General features: G+C 41.2%; 1 protein-coding gene across 1 annotated transcript in view; it reads right to left on the reverse strand.

The window, feature by feature from the left end:
- The window catches only part of adam19a (ADAM metallopeptidase domain 19a), a 170,533-nt gene that overhangs the window by 42,273 nt on the left and 105,948 nt on the right, over positions 1-22,312 (reverse strand). The window contains exons 5-9 of the mRNA XM_070993711.1: positions 21,980-22,056; positions 6,197-6,380; positions 1,573-1,638; positions 885-956; positions 365-531 (exon numbers count right to left, since the gene is read on the reverse strand). Coding sequence (XP_070849812.1) covers positions 365-531; positions 885-956; positions 1,573-1,638; positions 6,197-6,380; positions 21,980-22,056 — 566 coding nt within the window. The remainder of the gene's footprint in view (positions 1-364; positions 532-884; positions 957-1,572; positions 1,639-6,196; positions 6,381-21,979; positions 22,057-22,312) is intronic.

The raw sequence follows: 22,312 nt of genomic DNA on the forward strand, positions 1-22,312 counted from the left end.
AATCAACTACTCGACTAAGTGCGCACATCCCTACTGTAAACAATGTCACTTTATTTAAATAATCAGACTGAGACCATCTGAAAAGGTGTGACCTGAACTAAAAAGCTTTTACTAACTTTATTTTTTTCTTTGGTTTGGATCAAAAGAACCAAATAGGCATGAAGGCAAATCAACTTTTAGTATGTGTGTGGACACACTGACAGTGTTTTGGGCTGTGAGCACATTCACAGCAGAACTGTGACTGAACAGATTCAGTGCAGACACTGACAGTGGACTCATGTGTTGCTCATGTGTTGCTTTGGCACATGGCTGGCATAGCTTAGGTGTGTGCGTGTCAGCGTGTGTGCATCTGTCCATTGCTTACGTCAGCAGCTGGGCGTTGTCATGTTTCTTGCGGGACTTCAGCTTCTGCCTCCACTGGAGGAAGGACCAGAGGGTGGCATTTGGCTCCTCTTTGACAATACACTGATCCCTGTCGGTCCAAACCTCCAGACCAATCAGAGGCACACGGATGTTCAGAGCCCTATAGAACTGAACACACGAAAACAACAACAAATATGTACCTGCACACGCACAACCTTTTCACAAGCTCCCATAACACAGTCTGGTCACATAAGGCAATGTCTCCTAAATCTCCTCTTAAGGGTTGTTGAAGGACATTAATGATTAAATCCTGATGAGGCGTCATTGGACTGCAGATATTTGTGTACAATTTTCGCTCACTCATTATTTATGTGGAACATCAAAGACACCAGACTTCAAAGCAGATTAGCAATAGATGACATCAAAATATGTGACAAATGTACAGTGTCAAGCAGTTGCTGAATGGAGCTGTTTTGTTCTCTGGAGAACTGCAGCGCAGCAGAGGAACCCATCAGCCTTACCTTATCCACGTAATTGGCAATTTCCATTATCCTCGTCTTGGTCTTTTCATAGTCCTTATTCTGCCGTCTAAACTGCAGGACAGGGAAGATGGAGGAGTATTAGCGCATGAATGAGGTCAGTGGTCAGAAAAATAAATAAAATGTTAGAGACAATCCTTTTTTAAGTTCTGTGCAGAGACTAATGACTCATGAAAACAACGCTAAATCAGACCAGCCCTGTTTTACCACTTCTACCCTGGTCCATCATCATAATTATACCATTTACAGAAGGAGAGGACCCGACTCGTATTCATCACCATGTGCTGTTACCATGGCATTTATGTAGCAGGCCGAATCCTAAACGGCCCTTTATGAAGACATAGCATCTCATCACTGTAGCTTAGTGTCTATCTAAAAGCCCTTCCACCTTTAGATTCCACCTAAATTCTCTCCCTCATTAAGCAGACAAATCCCTCCGCCTTGTCTCCACATGCGTTTGCCTCATCATATCAGCTCTGAGCTCTCAGTATGAAAGAGCTCCATTAGCTGCAGTGGGATAATTGTTTAAGATCCGGACCCTGTTTCCATCCCGCTGTGTCATTTTTTGGTTGACTGATGACAGTGGACAAATGTGGCGCTCGCACTGATGTACCAGGGAATGTTCTGCTGCGGCATGGATGGAGTAGCTGGAGAGTTACTGTCAACTTACCAGTGTGTTGTCAGCCACTATGTACAGCTCCATGTACTTGGTTGTACCCCAAGTGTTCCTTTTAACCTGACAGTAGACAAAGGCAGATGGGAACATGGTTATGCACAGAACGCCAGGCCTCTATGCTATGCTACTTGATGCTATACTTACTACACTATATTATTCTAGTCACATTTGAATAGTATATTAGTATATTCAATAATATTCACCACTCACCTTTGGCCTCATGTGACAATTCCTGGGACTACACTTCACTCTAAAGTGACTCAGACTAACAACTACCATGACACTGTGAGGAGCTCTGAGAACCAGAGAACTCGACCAGAAGCTGGCCATTAGATTCAGTTTTTTCTGTCATGGAGTAAAGTTGAGTCAGCATAATTTACAAACATGTGTGCTGTCAATATTTCCTCTTCATCTGACTGTTATCTGAATTCATGTAAGAATAGAATTGCTGTATAAAACATCATTTTTCCCATTACTACTGTGAGCACATGATCAGCAATAGCCTGCTTTATTTATAGTACGGTGGAATAAAAATACGGATGTTGCTGCCATAGTGATGAATGTTATCAGCACATCTTTTCTGTTAGACCGGCACCTACACAACATTTAACACGTGTTAAATATACATGATACACAAGCAGACAGAGCCATAAATATTTGCAATATAGACGACAAAGATAAAATTAATTTGAATTGAATTAAAATACAATAAAACAAGAACCTGTAAATTACATGAAACACACAACGAACACATTAGAATCAGTTATTCCATTTTTTTTGGCAGTTTTTATTGAACTAGTTCTACTACAGCTGTTTGAGAAAGACAAGAACTATTTTTACTTTTTGCTGTTATGTTTGTTATTCAGTATGATTTTATTTCAGATCTAAACATTGTAGAACACCACCAATACGGCAGTGTACAGACACAGCAGCAGAACAACAAAACAAAATGTCTAATCTACAGTTTTCCTGGTGGAATGTTGTAATTCGATCCCCATTACCATCCAGTGTCTGAGTGTACCATGGTCTTGAATACTGCAGAGGTTGTCCTACACTAACAAGAGTACAATCCTGGGAGACAAACTGAATAGAAAAATGTGGAATTTAAAGCAGCGTGGTAGGTACTGGTGTCAGTATAGGACTGCAAACAAAACAAGACACCAGGTGCGATTATCTGACCTAATAAAGTACACAGTCTGAAAGGGGTACACAAAGAGGTGAAATCCCAATATGTATGAGTAGCCTTTTAGCAATCCATGCTGTTTTACAAAGCTTTACGACTCCTTGTGTCCCTCCATCATTAAGTCTCCACCCTGCTAATACTTGATTACAGCCATTAAGGAAAGGCTCTGCTGTAATTGATTTATGTGCGGGGGGGACTATTACTTGGCTCGGTCTGGACATAACACCAATATTGCGGATTGTTGGGGAATCTGTGACGTTGTGATGGCAGCCTGTGGAGTTCACACACACGCACACACACACACACACACACACACACACACACACACACACACACACACACACACACACACACACACACACACACTCTGAACTAATGCATTAACACATTGCAATGTTTATTTGAGAGGCAAATAGTGGCAAGGCAAAGGCATTGGACTCAGCCTGGAGTCTGCTGTGGCTGGCATTTCTGCATAACAACCCAGGATTAATGGGTGGCAGAGGAGGGAATTGGGAGAGCCAAGGGGTATGGTGCAGGAAGGAGGAAGATAAAGAAATAGGGGAAAAGGATGATGCCCTGGTGGAGAGCTAAGAGGGCTTTAGCATATGAGGAGGAGAGAAAGATGAGGACAGTTTAAAGTGACTGAGAACGTAAATGGGAAAATGATAAATATGGGAAGAAATATGAGAAGAAAAACCAAGGAATGACTGTTTGTCCCAGCAGTGGAGACAGATGACGGCAAAATGACCCACTGAGGAGACTTTTTATCATTTATAACTGCAGATGAGCAAACTAGACTTGTGTTGAGTTCTTCTTGTCTATGAGGGTTCAGGAAATTGACTTACTGTATAGCCATGGCTTTAACAGGCCTGGAAAGCCACAATTCCCTTCATTTCCAGGTGGTGTGACAGTAATTGTGCACACTAAAATGGCACAGAGACCTATTCAATATTGTGTTTCCTTAAGACAAAGAGCCAAATGTTTCCATGTGGTTGGTGATTTCATTTCGTTGCGTAATAAACCAAACCATAAGAGAGTTACGACAGTCCATCACCTTAGAGGAGGCAAATGAATCACAACTACTTTTGTGTCTATTTCTATGTACCCACTGTGAAATTCAGTTTCTTTACAAACAACACAAAGCTTGAATGGTCCCATTGAAAGGTTGTGATGATGAATATTTCAAATGTGTGTGCGTCATGGCTAGACTACAGCTGATGAGTAAGGAACATTTGAGCTGTTGGTCATATTGAGCTCGATGATTTCAGTCAGCCAACTCAAATGGCGCAGTGTTACTGCACATGAATATAGAGAATGTGTCTGGTAGTGTTTGCTGACTAGTCTCTGAACTCAGCATCCCCTACTAAGAACCTTTAAGAACCCATCCATCCATTTTCTATACCGCCTATCACTTTTGGGGTTGCGGGGGGCTGGAGCCTATCCCAGCTTCAACGGGCGAGAGGCGGGGTACACCCTGGACTGGTTGCCAGCCGATTGCAGGGCAACATGCAAAGACAGACAAACATTCACACTCACACCTACGGACAATTTAGAGTCATCAATTAACCTAATGAGCATGTTTTTGGTCTGTGGGAGGAGGCCGGAGTACCCGGAGAGAACCCACACATGCACGGGAAGAACATGCAAACTTCACACAGAAAGGCCCCATCTGGGGATCAAACCGGCAACCCTCTTGCTGTGAGGCACGTGCACTACCTGCTGCGCCACCGTGCCTTTAAGAACCCTTAAACTGACAATGACTAACTGAACCCCTACATCACAGGAAAATGCAGTCAGAGCCTACAGGTGGATGCTGGTGTGAAGGCCTTATTGCAAAGCATGTGTTGGATTCATCGTTCACGTGAAGGATGCCATGTGACTGTAGCACTGACTGAGCTGTCTACTCGACTTGACTGGCTTACAGGCTTCACTCAATTAGTTCCCAACCTCTGCTGTTTGTATGGGGTTAGCAAGGAATTTCAGGTGTTCAAGGCAAATTGTGACTGTGTCACTTTTGGAAAAAATAAAATACCACAATCTTCCTCTTAAATCAAAAGCTCAGTTGACTATCCATTAAATGCATTTTTGTTTAAAGGTCCAGTTTGTATGATTTATTGGGATCTACTGGCAGAAATGGAATAGAATATTCATAGTTATGTTTTCATTAGTGTGAGAATAAGAATCGATGTGTTTTCGTTACATTACAATGAGCTCTGTAGAGGGACTGGGTCCTCTTCATTGGAGTCCGCCATGTTGTAACACCATTGTTCTACAGTGGCCCAGACCGGACAGACCAAACACTGGTGTTTTTGGTGAGTTTTACGGCCACCGTAGATTCTCCTGCATACTTGGAAGGGGAGTGGTGAGGTGAGGGATATTCAACCTCACCGCTAGATGTTACTAAATCGTACACACTGGACATTTCATTCAATACAATGAGGGGTTTGACGGCTGCAGCCTTCCATGGTCGGCTGCTGCAGTAGCTTATGGTGGCAAATGTTGACTAATGCTTAGTAACTTAAAAGACAGACACTGCTAAGAGCATTCACCATTATCCTCTAATTCAGTTATTCTCAACTGGTGGGTCGCAGACCCGTGTTCAGTGGACATGGCAGACACCAGCATTGAGTGTATCCACGTCTCACTTGCTCGACTGTTCAAATGGCTTTCAATTATTCTATACTGACATTCTGATGCTGTCTTCAGTATCTGAAAGTTACAGATCTTGGGTTACAGGATACAGGTTACAGATCTTTTTGAAGCCAGGGTTCTGTCAAAGGTATTTGGTGGTGCAGGTTTGAGCTTTGGAATTGAATCCATCTTAGGGCTGCCATGGATGTCAGGAAATTATCAGAAAAAAGAATTGACTGTTTGTTGCAGAGAATATCAGGTAAAGTTCCCTCTGCTCTGTGTGAAGCCATCACACAATGATATACAGCGAGAGCACTCATCAAAACAGCCTCATGCTGCATATGTTTCTCAAAGTTGATACCAGAGCTGTAGCCTTGAGACTTAACTCAACCCACTGACTTACCCTCACGAGGAGTCTGATGTGACAACACTCTGACTGACTGCAAATGAACCCTAGTCCACCAAAACTGGAACCAAGAGGGGAATGTGGATATCCTTTGCAGCTAAATGAGGATCAAAACCCATGAACAGAAGTTGTTTCAAAGCTGTCTACTGCAAATGTGTTGAGACCTTTTTATTTTTTATTTTTTTGCCATGGTTTTGTGGGAGTAATCAGTAATCATTTTTCTGATTTTTTTTGGAACAGAACAGTGTTTTGGGAAATTCACTTGTTTGTCTTGAGGTACAGTTTCGGGTTGAAGGAAAAATTCTAGTGTTGCAGCACTACTTATTTTCACCAGGAAAACAACCTAATAGTGTCTAACCATGTTTTGGAGCAAATGAGTGGTGTGTGGGGAAACTCACCCGTGAATGAAATGATCTGAGCAGGTCTGAGATGTGGTTGGACTGTGTGGTCTGATGGTGGTGGCCGCAGTTTCCACCTTTAACTGGCAGCTCCTCTGCACTCAACAGTGAGTGGGACAGAGGATCCACACCGCTGATTGGCTCAAGGTAGTAGGTGTCACTAGAATTCAAGGATATCAGGCCCCTGTGTGAGGAAGAAGAAATGGAGAGAAGAAATGCTTGTGAGCATGTGAAGACAGAAAAAAAGGGTTAATAAATGGAATAAAGAAGTTTTCGTGGAAAGGTTAAGAAAAGAAAGTTTGATACAACACTGGCCATTCTTTCTTGGAGCTATTGTTTGAGAGCACACAACCTTTAAGATGCAATTCACCATTTCATGATCTCTGAATGGAGGTCACAGCGTAATCAACTAATCTAAAATGGACTTCTAAGAAATCTTAAATCTGTGTTTTTTTCAGTGTGCTTCAAACAGTGTTAGTTGGATTGTCAAAACCTCGCTCTGTTGGAACTGATGGAGGGTGTCTGAGGATGAGTGAGAGGAGGGAGGACATGGACTTCTTTATCAAGCTCTTTTCATTCTTTAAAACTACTCCTGTCACTTCTCGTGCGTACAACAGAGTGCACCATCAATACTGCTTCCGAGAAGAGAGTGTCTGAAACTCTGCATTATCATTACCATTATCGCCACTTGGACAATTAATCCCGTCTTGCTTCTCTCGATGACGCAGTGCTTTTTGGCCCACCTTCCAATGTGGACATCTGGAAGAGGTCTTTTGATGTGGTTGGATGACACTTTGTACAAACTAGTTCTATTCAAGCATAACCTTCCTGGCAAGACAACCTAAACGGAGGCAACAGATGCCTTCGGCTGTCTCCAGCTGTACATGATCCAGACTTGAGTGCCCCACATTACTTCTCATAGTGCCAGCTCCACCTACCCAATTTCTATACAGAGATCAAATCACACTGTGGGCAGAATCGATGTGAAAAGAATTCCAGGAGCACCTATGATACCAGGAGACATTGTGAAGATCTTTGAGGAATGAAATTATCCAGATAATGCAAGTCTGATGCCCACCTCAGATAGAACTGAGCTGCTCCTAGTATGGCTTCAGCACACTGCAAATATCTGTACATGAATGTCTAGACGAGGGTGTCAGTCTCAGTCTTATTAATGTCAAAACATATTGCCAGTGCAACACTGAAAAACTGATTGATTTTTCTCACTTATTGTTTTTCTTGCTGTGGGCTACAACCCCACCTCCCACCCTTTAAGCCTGACTTTATTTACATTTTGGCAAACTATTTACTTCCTTTTTAGAACACCGGCACGCACCTGTCTTTGTCATAATACTCACTTGTCTTCTTCCACGCCCCTCAGTTTGAAAACCTCTGAGTTAATGTATCCTGATAAACTGTAAATGGACGGCATTTGTGGTGCTTTTCTAGTCTACGTTTGACCAGTCACAGCGCTTTACAACACATGGCACATTCACCCATTCACATACACACAGTGACACGGCATAGGGACCAAATATGGGGCTCAGTATGTGTCCAGGGACACTTCAACATGCCGGCTGAAGGAGCCGGGGATTCAACCACCAACCTTGTGATTGATGGACAACCTGCTCAAGCTCCTACAGACACACATAACATGTTGACAGCATCTATGATCTATGAAAAATGATCTACGCAGGGGGAAGTTGAAATATGAGACAATGATTCAGTCATATGTTTGAAGTTTAGTCCTCTATATTTTCTTACAGAAAAGCCATGATGATGAGCAAGATTTGTTGTCCCAGACAACACAAGGCTGCTAAAGGCAATTTCAAGCAAAGAGTGTCATTCTGCAACAGTTACTGTCTGGGGGAATATCCAAACTATGTGTGTAAGTGTGTATGAGTGTGTGTGAGAGAGACTGTGGAAGAGATGGAGCCTCTTAGTTCATCCAGACAGACACATACTTTTATACTCAGTGATTAATTTGTATATCAGGGAGCCCTGGAACACAGAGCAGGTGCTGATCCGGAGGGTGAGGGGGAGAGAGAAAGTCATAAAACGCATTGGATAATGGCTAGGTGCTAGCTGTTAAAAGTAAACAAAACTGTCACCACAAACAAAGCATTATTTATTCATCTTTATTGATCAGAACATTCAGAACAATCACTCAAAATCAGCAGGGAAGGGACGTAGAAACAGCTGTTTAGGGTTTTCTCTATCTGCCTGCCTGCCTGCCTGCCTGCCTGTCTGCCTGCCTGCCTGCCTGCCTGCCTGCCTGTCTGTCTGCCTGCCTGCCTGCCTGCCTGCCTGCCTGCCTGCCTGCCTGCCTGTCTGTCTGCCTGCCTGCCTGCCTGCCTGCCTGCCTGCCTGCCTGTCTGTCTGTCTGTCTGTCTGCCTGCCTGCCTGCCTGCCTGCCTGCCTGCCTGCCTGCCTGCCTGCCTGCCTGCCTGTCTCACTTCCTATTGTTTACCCTCTGTCTGTGCTTTTTGATTGCTGCAATTGAGAGAGAATAGAATTAGGGCCAAAAGTTCTATTGACAACCACAAAAGCAAGCAGGTGAAGAAACTAAACTGTTCTGTGTGTCTATCGATCTCCTCCACTCCATTTCAGTACAATGGACAGTGCTGTACATGCACTTAGTATACGTGTTTTACCATTTCACAACACACATGCTGACTTACTTAGCTGTGGGGCTGTAACATTAATTATTATGCAAAATTTATCTACAGATTTTGATAGTGACAAAGGAGCTGCCAGATCAGATCTAGAAGGTCTTGGATTCTGCTCCAACAGGGTCAAGTTCAAATGAAGCCCTGCTTGCACTTTTGTTATTATGAAGATCTTCTACTGTCTACATTTCCTCACTAAACCCTCATCCAATTACTCTGCCTCGATCACAGAAGTTGGTGTCTGACCTCTGACATGTGACTCTTCACTTGTGACTCATAACCCTAACCCTCTATCACCTTCAGCCTAAACTTCAACCCTCCAAAGTCTCCAGCAAAGTTAAGTCCCCTGACCTCTGACATCTTCACCTGTGTCCATCCATCTTTCATTTGACTTCAGGGCTAAACTACTGTTTTCCACAGCTGGTATCCTGATTTCAATTCAACTATTTACACAAATGAGACCCGAAATCACAGTCCTACCCAAAATGTTTTTACTATCAAGAAAGTGGGCTTGAAACATCTATATTGCTATCATACTTTTTAACTTTCAAGTATCAATACTGTTATCAGTCTCATAATAGTAATTAATACCAGTAAGACTCTAATATCAACAGTATAAATAGCTTATAATTGGTCATTCAAACATTTATTAAAAACTTTACATCCATATAAAAACAGTATAATTATACAATTCTAAGGACCATTTTAATTTTGATGTCTGTATTTATAAATGAAGTGTTACTGTGAAACCAAACAGATTCTAAGGAATGTTGAAGTGCCCTTCGTGGATATCCATCACTGTCCTGACACTGAGAAATAATGATTCATGCAGACTCTACTCCCCGTGGTTCAATATGCATTTGAAGTTAGTATGAAAACTATTTCACCTTGTCTGCGAAGATTTTGTCAAAGTTACTATTCATTTCACAGCAGACACAATAGGCACAAAGGGAATCAAATTGGTTTTTGTGAGATGGGCTGTGCTGGCTATTGTGTTCATCCACACTGCTGACCATATGGGCACAGATGAGCTCGAAGCCATGCTTTCTGAGAAAATACAGTAGTTTTTTCCCTTTGTTCTTAAGTAATTATGTGTCCAAGGCTGTTTAACAATTTCCCTTAAAACCATGTAATTCATCCTGAGTCAATACAAAGCACCTCATTATGGCATGAAAGTTGCTGGCAGGGAAAATGAGCTGGGAACTGCAGGCAGAAGTGCAAATGAAAACACACAGAACTGCTGGAGGACTGCAGATATGGACAGAGAAGGTCAATGCTGAAACCTGAACAAAAGTTCTGATTAGAAACTTTGTTATCCTGGCAGCAGGGACCTCCGGTAACTCACTTTTTTTTTTGCAATCATGAGATTTTTCTTTTGCATAATCATCATTTCCCTGTAAGTACTGCAGGGTTGCGCAGTTTGTCCATTCCAAAGAAAATGAAAATCCACCGAGAAACTGATGAGGATATTTCATACAACACTGCAGCTGGAACATAGTAAAAAAGTATCATCAAGGTAAATTTCTAACTCTTTTATCTTTGCCAACACATCCATTGCATATACCAAAAAGTTTCACCAATCCAGATGACAGAACACTTTCATTATGGCTTCTGGAAGAGCACATCATTCTTTTCCCAGCCGAATAACACCAAACTTCTTTCATCGTTCTGCTGATTTTATTTGTTTCCTTTCACATTTTTCTGACATTATCATGTTATGCGAATCCCTCCAGCATGTTCTGGTCAACTCCACAGTCTCCTACTGGTTGGACATGCCAGGAAAATCTCAGAGATATAATATGATACAGAGAGATAATATGGAATAACTGGCAATTCGAAAGCTTCTGGCTCAGCTCTCTCTTGACCACAACAGTCCGGTCCAACCCTGCATTACTAGTGACGCCACACCAATCCGCTGGTCCATCTCACGCGCCATTTTACCACTACTCTTGAACAAGATACCGAGATATTTGAATTCCTTCACTTGGGCCAGCAATTCACTCCCAAGCTGACAGGAGCAATCCACTCTTTTCCAGCAGAGAACCAAGGCCTAAGATTTAGAAGTGCTGACTCTCATCCCGGCTGCTTCACACTCAGCTGCAATCCACCCCAAGATCACAATCTGATGAAGCCAACAACACGTCATCTGCAAAAAGCAGACATGCGATTCTTGGTTCCAAAAACGGACACCCTCCTCACCTTGGCTGCACCTTGAGATCCTGTCCATGAATATCACATACATCACTGGAAACAGGGGGAACCTTGGCAGAGGCCAACACCCACTGGAAATGTGTTTGACTTTATGCTGAGAATACTCTTACTATGGTTATAGAAGGGCCAGGTGGCTCATGGTAATGGTCCCAGTACCACATACTCCCATAACACCCCTGACAGGACTCCCCAGGAAATATTGTCATAAGCCTTCTCCAAGTCCACAAAACACATGCAGACTGGATAAGAAAACTTGTATGACCAATTTATATTTTCATTTTGGTCATTTAAGGGTCCTGTGGTGTCAGAGAAATATAAACATATAACTATTACGGTACAATTTTCATTGTTACGTAGTTTTTGTGTGTAAAGTCAATGCATTTAACATGAGAGCACACTAGAGATACTGCAGTGGCTGCCACACACACTTGCTTCCTGGAGTAAATGGGCTATTTGTGTATCAAGCGGTGTGAGCTCAGGTGTGCCCTTGCCCCTACCAGGAGCAGATGTGCTCTGACAGCGGGAAGTAATTTCTTTTGCCTCAAACTTCAGATTTGACCAATTTCTTTTACATTTCTGGTGCTGTCCCATCTGCCGCTTTCAGTACATTAACTGTAGCCACTTGCTGCACTTTCTTTTGTGACCCTGCTGCTGTGGCCACTAAAAAATATGTGCTTTCTGACCTCAACCTCACAAGCACCTCCATTTCTGTGTCAGAAAAAAATCATTGTCTTTGTCTTCCTCTCAGTTGTTGCCAAGATTCACTGTAATGTACCACTGATCAGCAGGCTTGTTAATAGGCAGAGGTGCATATGACTGGTATGCAGTAAGTAGACCTAAGTAAAATGTACTTAACAGTCTGTTGTTTCAAAATCTGCCTTTGTGTACCGTGCATATGTGAGGTTGTATACCTCAGGCTTCCTCAAATTGTCTGAATAAGCTGCTGACAGATATAATGGGTGGATTAGTGAAACTCTTCCATGATGACTGGACGACAGAGTTGGCTGCTGTCAACACTAGCATGTACAACAGCATTTTACCAAAACTCAAGAACTGCATGAAATCAGCTGATTGCAAGGTTCTTCACTGTGAGACATTTAATTGCTCTTTTGTCAAGCTACTGCAGTTTTATTTACAAAAGGTGGAGCAAAAAAAAAAAAAAAAAAAAAAAAAAAATACTGCCATGCTGAAGAAGTTGTATGAAGAGAAAAGAATCCCCTTTCTGAAGCTGGGAAAGTTTCACAGCATCAGATGGTCTGCATGGAGGCATGAAACATGAGTGATAACTGTGACCTGTTGCATATCTGGAGAGTGTTTTTAGTGTTTTCTGGCCAATAATAATAATAAAAAAAGGCTCAAATTGGCTTTAGAAAAAGCAAAACGTCGATTGCTTTAGCAACACAATGATTCATCAAAAATATGAGGCCACCTTGCATCTTGACAGAGACTCCACTGAGACAATATATGCAGTTATAGCAAGCAGGAAAACAACTGATAGTGTTCTCTGTGTGTGACCTGGTCCAGAAAGTGTGCATACACAAACCTTTTCTAGAGCTTTCACCCACATCTCACTTTCTAAATGAAGGACCATCACTCACTGTCAGATAACTGAGGTCGTAGATAGATGTTAGAGGTTGCTTGTAAATGGATTTTAAGATTATTTTATAAAGCACAATAGGTGTAGAAAACAAACAGGAATGACAACACGTGAAGTTGCTCTTGTACCTTAAAATGTTCAAATCCTAAAAGTAATGAGAGTGCAGAATTAGCTATTCACTCCAGTGATCTGGATGAAGCATTGGGTTTTATGAAGAAATGTTACAAATAATCACCCATTTTAAGGTAAAACTGCTCACACTGTTACCCTGTGTTTATGACTGTTTAATGAATCGTGGGAATACACATATATAATAACTAGAATGATTGCATCTGTGTTCTAAAACACCCTAGGTGCTCTCTCAATCAATCCTTCCTACGACACCAACAGGTGACCAAATGAAACGCACCATTACCTTGAATAAAATGACAGTTTTTCTGTGTTCTGGTGAATTTAAGTAGGACTCAGTTGACCTGAGAAACCTCAACCTGCAGTCCCTCTCGCCCTGACTTGTCTTCTCAAGGATGTCCTTCCAGCACTTCACAGAGTTTTTTCTTTTTTTCTCAGACCATTTGAATTACAATACGCTGAAAGGTTCTTATGGGATTTTTGCCCAATGATGCCAAAAATAAACTGCCTGTCACAGCTTTAATTCATTTATGCATCCCGGACTGAAAGTAAAATGCTTCATTTGACCTCAGCTTGTTTTTGAGTCCAAGAACAAACTTTTGTTGATCAGCTCACATTTGGACAGCTCTGTGAATGACGAGACATTTAGAAAGCATTTACATTCTGTTGGCTTCCAGATCTCTATTCAACCCCACGTCTGCTCTGTTGCCATCAAAGCTGCTGTCAACAAGCAGCATCTGGCTACCTTCCCAGATCAGGACAGAGGGACTGAAGACTGTCGACAGACGTGTCAGCTCTGAACCAGCATTGAACCAGCTTCTATTGGACAGAAAAATATAAAGATTTTCTTGCAACCTAATGAAAAACTTCCTCAAACTCTTTATCGGTTTAGATTTACCGAACAGACTTTGGAATTAATTCCTGCTAAAGCCCCACTGAGCTATAACTTGATGCCTCTTTTATTGGATCAAATTCATGAATATATTTTTTGGGACACAAGTCCTCAGGACGTGCAACATCTTTGCCAGGAGAAAGCTTCAATCTGAGCCTTCAATATGCAAGGCGTTTCACATTCAAATCTGTCTGAGGCAGTGAAAATTTAAGACTTTAAAACTGCTGCCTGGATCCCCAAAGAGGATCAAATTAGTCATTTTCAGTACAATCTGAAGAAAAAAGGAGTTCTGAGAGTGCAAGCTGAACTTTCCGTGTTTGGACAAAACTTTCTCCAAATGTGTTGAGGGACAGTTCCATGCTAAGTGGCAAACATCAGACTTTTATTGATATTGAAATAAACAAATAGCTTCCCTGAGTGCAGAGGTCAAAATCCCAGTGAGCCAGGCGAAGGGATGCGGTAGTGTAAGAAGTAAGAAGGTGGCAGCAATTGAGAGTCACCTGATAAAACTTAAATGTATAATATAATAAAAATACGGTTTTAAAATCACATTTTTGTTCCAGAGAGCAACCATCATATTTCACCATTTCAAGCCCTTTATAACATTTCTGTATCAATCTGCATCATGAATCAGGGTGATACAGACAACAACATGAAAATGGGCAAAGCCATCTTCACTCCATAGAGAGTGAAGAGACTCCGGTCAGGTTCACTCTGCAGCTCCAGTTCAACACCATCCACATTTCTATTGGAAAAAAAATTTCCGGACTTGATGCCAGAATCACACTCAGTGACGTGCTGCACAGGGAAGGCACAGTGCCACAGCCTGCAATTCAGTCAGGGGTAAATAGACACTCACACTAAGGCAAACAAATCACTCAACTCATAACACTCTGTCAGCACACTTACCACCCAGATCAGCTCTGTCACTGCTGACAATAAAGCCATGAAAGAAACGGCATTCCTGAACAAACCACAGACGACCCAGAAAAATCAATCAAGGAATTCATGACTAAACAGCTTAAAATGCCTCCTGAGACTGTCAACAACATCACATTTCACCATGTACAGCATCTGGGACCGAAAAACACCAGCAGCTGATCAGGGCCAATCATTGGAAATTAGTCAATCTCTACCTCCACAATCCGTCTGTCTCCATTCTTCTGATGTCACAAATATCAAGCATTAACTACTAAACTCAATAAGGCTGACTCTCCTCTGCATCTTGTTCTGTTTTTGTGTAATGTATTATGTTGTTGTGTTTTTGTGCCTATATGTGTTTTATGTCTGAAGGTCCTCCTGTACTATGCACACACATACACATGCACTGGTACACACACTCACACCCCCCTGTATCAACAACTCAACACACTTTTGAAACCATTGCTCTTAGCCAGAGCTGAATCACAAACCTTTAAGACTCTATATATATAAAGAGCTGTATTAGCTCCTCTGTGACAAGATGTTTGAAAAATTACATTATAAAAACAGCTCTAGTCAAAGTTGTGAATGACTGTTACATGTCAGTGCGGCATTCCATACTGTAGCTCAGAATATTGTGCTGGACAGACATGAGCACTGGGTTGGTCTCTCTGACACAGATCGTAAATGATTACAATTACAATTATAATTAGTAATTTGGCAGACACTTTCATCCAAAGCAACATACATATGAATTCACACACCATAGGCACCGCAGGGTGCAGTATCTTGCCCAAGGATACTTCAGCATGTGAACTATCAAGGCCAGGGATCGAACCACCAACTTCCTGAATGGCAGACAACTGCTCTACCTCCTGGGCCACAGTCGCCCTGAGTCATGATCTTTCCTCTGATAAAATACACCTGACATGTGGTATTCCACAGGCCTCTATCTTAGGTCCAGTTCTTTTCAGACCATATATGTTGCCACTTGGCAATAATTAAGCAGACAATACCAAGCTATAAATGTCCGAAAGCCCAAATCACTACAGTTCTATCACATCACGTCTTTTCTTTGTACTTAACTGTTTTATTTTGTCTTATCCTGCTGTTTTAATTCAACTTAATGTTATTTTATTTTATTTAGGAAATTCTCTCAAAATTCTCTAGACAGCAATTACTTTTTCCTGTGATAAAAGACAATAACATCTAATAGTAGACTAGGGTTGGACAATGTGTTAAAATTGCCACCGTCAGCCCAACAACCAGCGACTGCTGATTTATTTGCAAAACCGCTGAATGCAATATGATCCTGAATATATATTGTCCATTCCACCACCATCACTGATCCTGAAGGAAATGGTACTGTCATAAATGTATCAATCAACAGTTCAGTAACAGCTCAGTAAATCATACCTAATATTTAAGACTCAAAGATCCACCTCATCTGTAATGTATGACCCAAATACTGTCAACCCACACTTTACAACCTTTTTTTTCTCTCATCTCAATCATCTTCAATTGTCATAGGAGGTGACTTTAACACAGTTGTCAGCCCTTCAGTAGACCACATAGCATTTCAAACAATGCACTAATCTGGCAGTCCAGAGAAACAGTAAAACAGTGCATGAGCACACTGACTTCCTTACCAGCAAATTAATCATATCAAATATTTCAGACTCAAAGATCCACCTCATCATTATAAGCGACCATTCCCCCATAACACTTAGATGGAATGAAGCCAGTGTACATAAAGCCAACACCAGATGGCACTTTAACATATCTCTTCAACCAGACTGACAGTCTCATTAAAAAGGTGTGGGCATCCTTCCAAGACATGAATGATTCTGCAAAGTCATCATCAAGTCTTCTGTGGGAAACAGGAAAAGCAGTTTTAATAGGTATAATAATTGCATTTCTGTTAATACAGAAGCAAAAAAATCAAAACAAAACAAAACAAAACAAAACACCAGAAGCTGAACAAAAAAAAAAAATCAAACAATTTGAAGACATTCATGAGAGTAATCCAATAAACCAGAAAACCAGAATGAAAGTATGAAGTCCAATAAATGAAATTATGAATAAGAAAACTCAATTTATTGGACAAGAAAATTTCATAAAATTTCCACCTCAATAATAAATCAGGTAAATACTTTGGAAATCAAATTAAACAAAATAGAGAAAAATCTCCACCATTAAAGACTCAGCAGGGAAGCCCCCACATTCACCTGAGAAGATAAACAAAATCTTCAGACAATTTTATGACAATCTATACTCGCATATATCAGTTTGAGCTCTGCTCTTCAACAGACAGATAACTGAAATAAAATTCAAGACTGCCAGCACAGCTCCACTTTCACTCCTACTCAAACCGAACAAAGACACAACCTTATCATCAACTTACCGCTCCACTTCTCTCCTCAGTGTAGATGGAATTGTCACCAAAGCACTAGTCACAGAGTACACAAAGTCATTTCATCCATAATATACCCAGTTCAAACCAGCTTCATCCAAGGACGACACTCATCCAGTAACATGCAGACTTTTTAATTTAATCGATCACTCATCATTACAAGAGGCAGGAACCATCATAGCTACCTTAGATGCCGAAAAACCCTTTGACAGAGTAAACTGGTCATTCCCCTTAACCACATTGCAAAGATTTGACTTTTGGGAATCATTTATTAACTGGTTAACATTCTGTATACTTCGCATTTAGCCACTGTTAACACCAATGGACAAACCTCACAAAGCTGGGATGACAAGGATGCCCACTCTGTCCTTCCCCATTCACAATTTTCATTCAACTGTTAGCTGCAGCCATTTATCAGAACGCCAACATAAAAGGAATCCAAACACCCAACACACACTATAAGATCAATCTCTATGCAGATGATGTTTGACAGGTTCTACAAAACCCACACCCATAGCTACAAGAATAAATAACACTCACTGAAGAAAACTCAACTTGAACAAAGCCATCTATTCTTTCTTTCTTCATAGCAACAGCTGGGATGTGGCAGCTCACAAACCACCTATCCCATTATGCACAGGTCACCTCATGTATTTAGGGAGCAACATGTTCCCAGGATGTCAGCTTTTTGGACTCAACTTCACCCCACTCTTCAAAACAATAAATGACAACCTCCACCACTGGATGTAACCTCCACCGTCCTTAAATGGCAGAATAGCCACAGTTAAAATGACAATGGTGGAAATTCCACAAAATCACAAATACCATCTAATTTTCCTCCAATCGGGAACAATCCTGAGGTAACAAGAAGCCAATCAAGTTCTGCATCTCCTGATGCTGACTTCTGGAGCCAAATTTGCAAAAACATCTTCCTCATGACAAAAAATGCCAAACTACAACTCATCCAACATAAGATGTTCCACAGACTTCATTTCACTGATTATCCTCAGAAATCTGTTCAAATTGCACACAAAAGTCATTGTGTCTTCCTGGGCTGCCACATCCCATCATCCCCATCACTAATAGTATGCAGACTATTAGACATGTCAGCAATCAACCTAAACAAATCAAACAGCAGATTACTCCTCGTAGCCCTGTCAGCAGAAAACTCTCATCACAAACTGGAGGAACTCAAGGAACACCACACAGAGAAAAAATATACAGATTATATTACTATGGAAAATGTATCCGGCTTATTCATAAACACTGTAACAGAACCTCACCGCTTCTGGTTACCCCTCCTTTATAATGTGCAAACATGATTCCATTTCCTTTTTTGCCCGTCCAACAATGAACTTGAACACACAGTAGTGTCTACAACTCCAGTGAAAACGATAAACAACACGGGAAAAAAGGACAAAAAAATATATTCTTTCATTCTTCTTCTCTGATCTCACATGTTTTATGTCACTGTTATTATTAATGAGAGCATTTACAGTATCAGTAAGGAAATCATTATGATTATTATTATTATCAAAAACTGGCAAAGACACATCCACAACTTCCCCAACTCACTCCCCCAATATATATATCCCTTCCACTCCAATACGTTGTTCTCCGACCTGTCCCTGGCAGCTGGAGCTTCATTCGGTGCACTCTGATTGTTCTCTCTGGAATGGGTGATGTAGGGAAGGAAGGCTGGGTCACCTTTTTCGTCACTTCCTAATTTTTCCTCTTGCAAATGAATTTGCATATACCCCTCCCCTCCTTAAGGTCTGAGAGCATATTTGTACTGTACTGTATCCCCCTTCAGAACTGTTTTAATTGTCTTTACTGGCACCTGGAGAGGGCATTTGCCGACCTGTTTCCAGCAAATGGACATTGCTCATAAGATTCTGTTTAACATCCACTCTTAAAGTAACAGAACTGTCCTTGAAGCTTGCCTGTGTTAAGTATCAGCTGCAGATGCCTGCCCTCATATCTTTGTCTCAGATCACCACCAATATTTGCTTTATGTGGACATTTTACATTACTGTCACTTTCCTCAACTGTCAAGAAAATATCTTCCAATTTTGGGGCAGATCAGAGGGGAGTGGTATGTTTTTCACCACTAAAGGCATCTGTGAAAGAGCTGACAGGGCTCAGTGCCTCTTTTATAGCCTCTACAACTGTAATGTCTGAATCTTTAGGCATGAGGTGCCATTTCTTTAGATCATTGGTGAGAAGTCAACACACCACTTGCTGCTGTTCTAGAAATATCTCCACGATTTCCCAGCATGGGAAAGCATCCCAGCATGTGGGCTCATTATGGATCAGTCTATGTTCAGACAGTTGCAAATCTTTTTGTTTCTTCTTCTGCTGTTAAATCATCTATGGTGACTTTCTAAAAGCAGACACTGTCTTAGCCTTGACAGTGCTCAAGAAACACATTCTATATCCAAGCTCTTGTTAATTGCTAGTAGTGCTGTCAGGCGATTAAAAAAATTAATCTAATTAATTACAGGATTTGTAATTAATTAATCTAATTAATCGCATTTTAATCTCATATCTGCTAAAGGTCCCCAAATAATAAAATTAAATAAAATTTGAATTCTAGGACATTACAAAATTGTAGTGCATGACTAATCAATTGAATACACCAAGAAGAGAAGATTTGATATCCACATTTTTATTGGTGAAGTGTGCTTCATAAATTAAATTCAGATGACGCTATCTGAAACGCCTCTTTTAGGCCCTCGTCTTCCACGACTGAAATCGGCCTGCAATCAGCAGCAACCCACTTTGCGATTGAGTTTGTCAGTTTTTCTGTCGTGGCTCTGCTCATTCGTTTTCCTAACTTAGCAAGTGTGGGTTGGCGGAGTGAGCTCACGGTAGCACTAGCGGCACTAGCAGCAACTACATGTTTAGCGTTTAAATGATAATTCAGGCTGGAGCGGCTACGGTGATAGGAAAATTCTTTTTTACACAAGGTACAAATCACTGCGTTCTTGTTAACAGTCCCGTCTTTGATCTTTTTATAAATAAACTTGCCGTTCAAAGGTCCACGTAGGCTTGCCTCGCTCTCCGGTGTCGCATCCATGTCTGTTGTCACCCTGCTTACCTGCCACTGCAGCCTACGGGTCACTCAAAGGGCCAAATTTAAAATGCTTGCGCATTGACTTGCCACTCATGATTAATTGCGTTAATTTTTATAGCGCGATAATTTGCAGCGTAATTAATTAATCTAATTAACGCGTTAAACTGACAGCCCTAATTGCTAGTTATGTCCAAAGCGGAGGACCCTGATATGCTTTCTTATTTGCTGAGGCATTATCAGTGGTGACACCAGCCATATCTGACGTGTCCAACGTCCATGTTTCGGTACCATCTCCTCCAATGCCTCCCTCAAGCAGTCTCCTCTGTCCTCTGAGTTCAGCCCCAACACCAGAAGATGCTCCATAGTTCTATCTTTTGTTTCATCGTGCTGTACAGGGCAGGGATTTCAGTGGACATGAAATTATTACCTGAAGGGGCAAAACTGGTAAAATACTATTCAGTAAGTTGAAGTCTGGACCAAGGTTTCTCAACAGTGTACAGATGGACCTGACCCATGCATAAATGCTCTGCTACAGCTCTGTTCAGTTTCTTTGCTTGATTTGAGTTTGCATCATGCTGTCTGTGTTGTTCAAATACAGCTGGTATGGTAGGCAGGTCAACTCTCCCCAGCTTCTCTCTGGTACTACAAGAGAAACATCACTTTTTTCTCTTGAGATCAGGCCTTTGAAAAAATAAATGAATAAATGAAATTATCTGATTAACAAATCTTATGAAGTTAATAGAACTGTGTGTTAAACTCAACAGCTTCTTGGTTAAATCACTGAGAAATTATGAAAGACACAAAAGGCTACCACCAGATTTTTTATCATTATTTTCATTTTTTTCATTATTATCATTTATTATTATTATTGCTGTATTTGTGACGGGAAACCTGGATGTCAAGATGGAGACAAGATGGCAACTTCTGTGGGTTGAGTGTGAGCGACTGATTGAGAGAACTGCACAGCTTATAAATAAGACTGAAGCATTGCATCAAATGTGTGAGAATGAGCAATTCATTGACTCTGTAGCAGCTGCTGCACAAGGTGCAGAAGACGGACAGACTTTTATACATAGAAGTACATCAGCTGCAGAGCATCCTGTCACAGATTTGGCTGACACACTGCCCTGGATATGTCCTAACGCCACTGGATAAGCTGCTGAGGCTCCAAACAAGCCTTCCCTAATGACGCTTCTTACTGACACAGCACCAGCACTAGAACGAAAGCCTCAACTCCAGCCAGGACTTGATCTGACGTATCAGCCACCAAGCTATCCATCACTGTTTAATGCAGCAATTCTCAGAGCTGATTGCATGTGGTTTCACTTGTTAGATTATTCTTGAATGGAGACCTGAATATTCATATGAACAAGAAGGACTCCAAAGCTATGGAACTTAAACACTGCAATGTTTCAGTATAAGAATAACCTATCACTGTGTGTTTTTAATGCAATCATAATCCAAACTAAGAATAAAATGGAATTTTTGTTTGAAAATTGATTCCTAGATGACAAAGCTGAAGCTCTGTAACATTATGAGATCATCTGAGTCCCACAGCTACAACTGCTTTTTACATGACATGGTTCAACATTTCAACAATATCATGTTGTCTGCTTTAAATGCTGTTGATCCACTAAAGGTGAAAAAGAGGTCAAATTACAGAATCTCCCCATGGTTATCTACATGAAAATTTGAAGAGCTTGCATCATTTTACAATAACAAAATAACCTCAGTTAGAGCAAACATTGGTGCTGATATCAACACAGATGAGCTCAATCAAAAAGATAGTAGCATGTCAGCAGTCATCTTTACTTTCCTTGGTGTGAGCGGTCTATTGTCATGTATATTTGTCAAAAAGAATCTTGTTTCTTGTACCTGACTCCTGAACATGTGCTGAGAGCCACCCAGGACTCTGGATGTCCTCTTACATGGCCATGGTAGAAACAGTGATCCTGAAAGAGAAAGCAATTACAATCAATACTTAATATTTCACTCAGAGGAAAGCTTTAAAAAGCAATGATAATGTTTATGCAGACATGGCTCCGGTGCAGCCAGCAATGAATCGATCTGCTGGATCGACTTGGCGGTGCAAGTGTCCATAAAGCAGGCAACGTGCTCCTGCTACATGAGTACAGCTGCCGGTAAAAACACTGCCCACTGTATGTGAACAATGAGTATGACGAATCAGTAAAGATATGCAAAGCTCCT

This window comes from Chaetodon trifascialis, chromosome 23 (assembly GCF_039877785.1).
Source record: "Chaetodon trifascialis isolate fChaTrf1 chromosome 23, fChaTrf1.hap1, whole genome shotgun sequence".
Taxonomy (NCBI): domain Eukaryota; kingdom Metazoa; phylum Chordata; class Actinopteri; order Chaetodontiformes; family Chaetodontidae; genus Chaetodon; species Chaetodon trifascialis.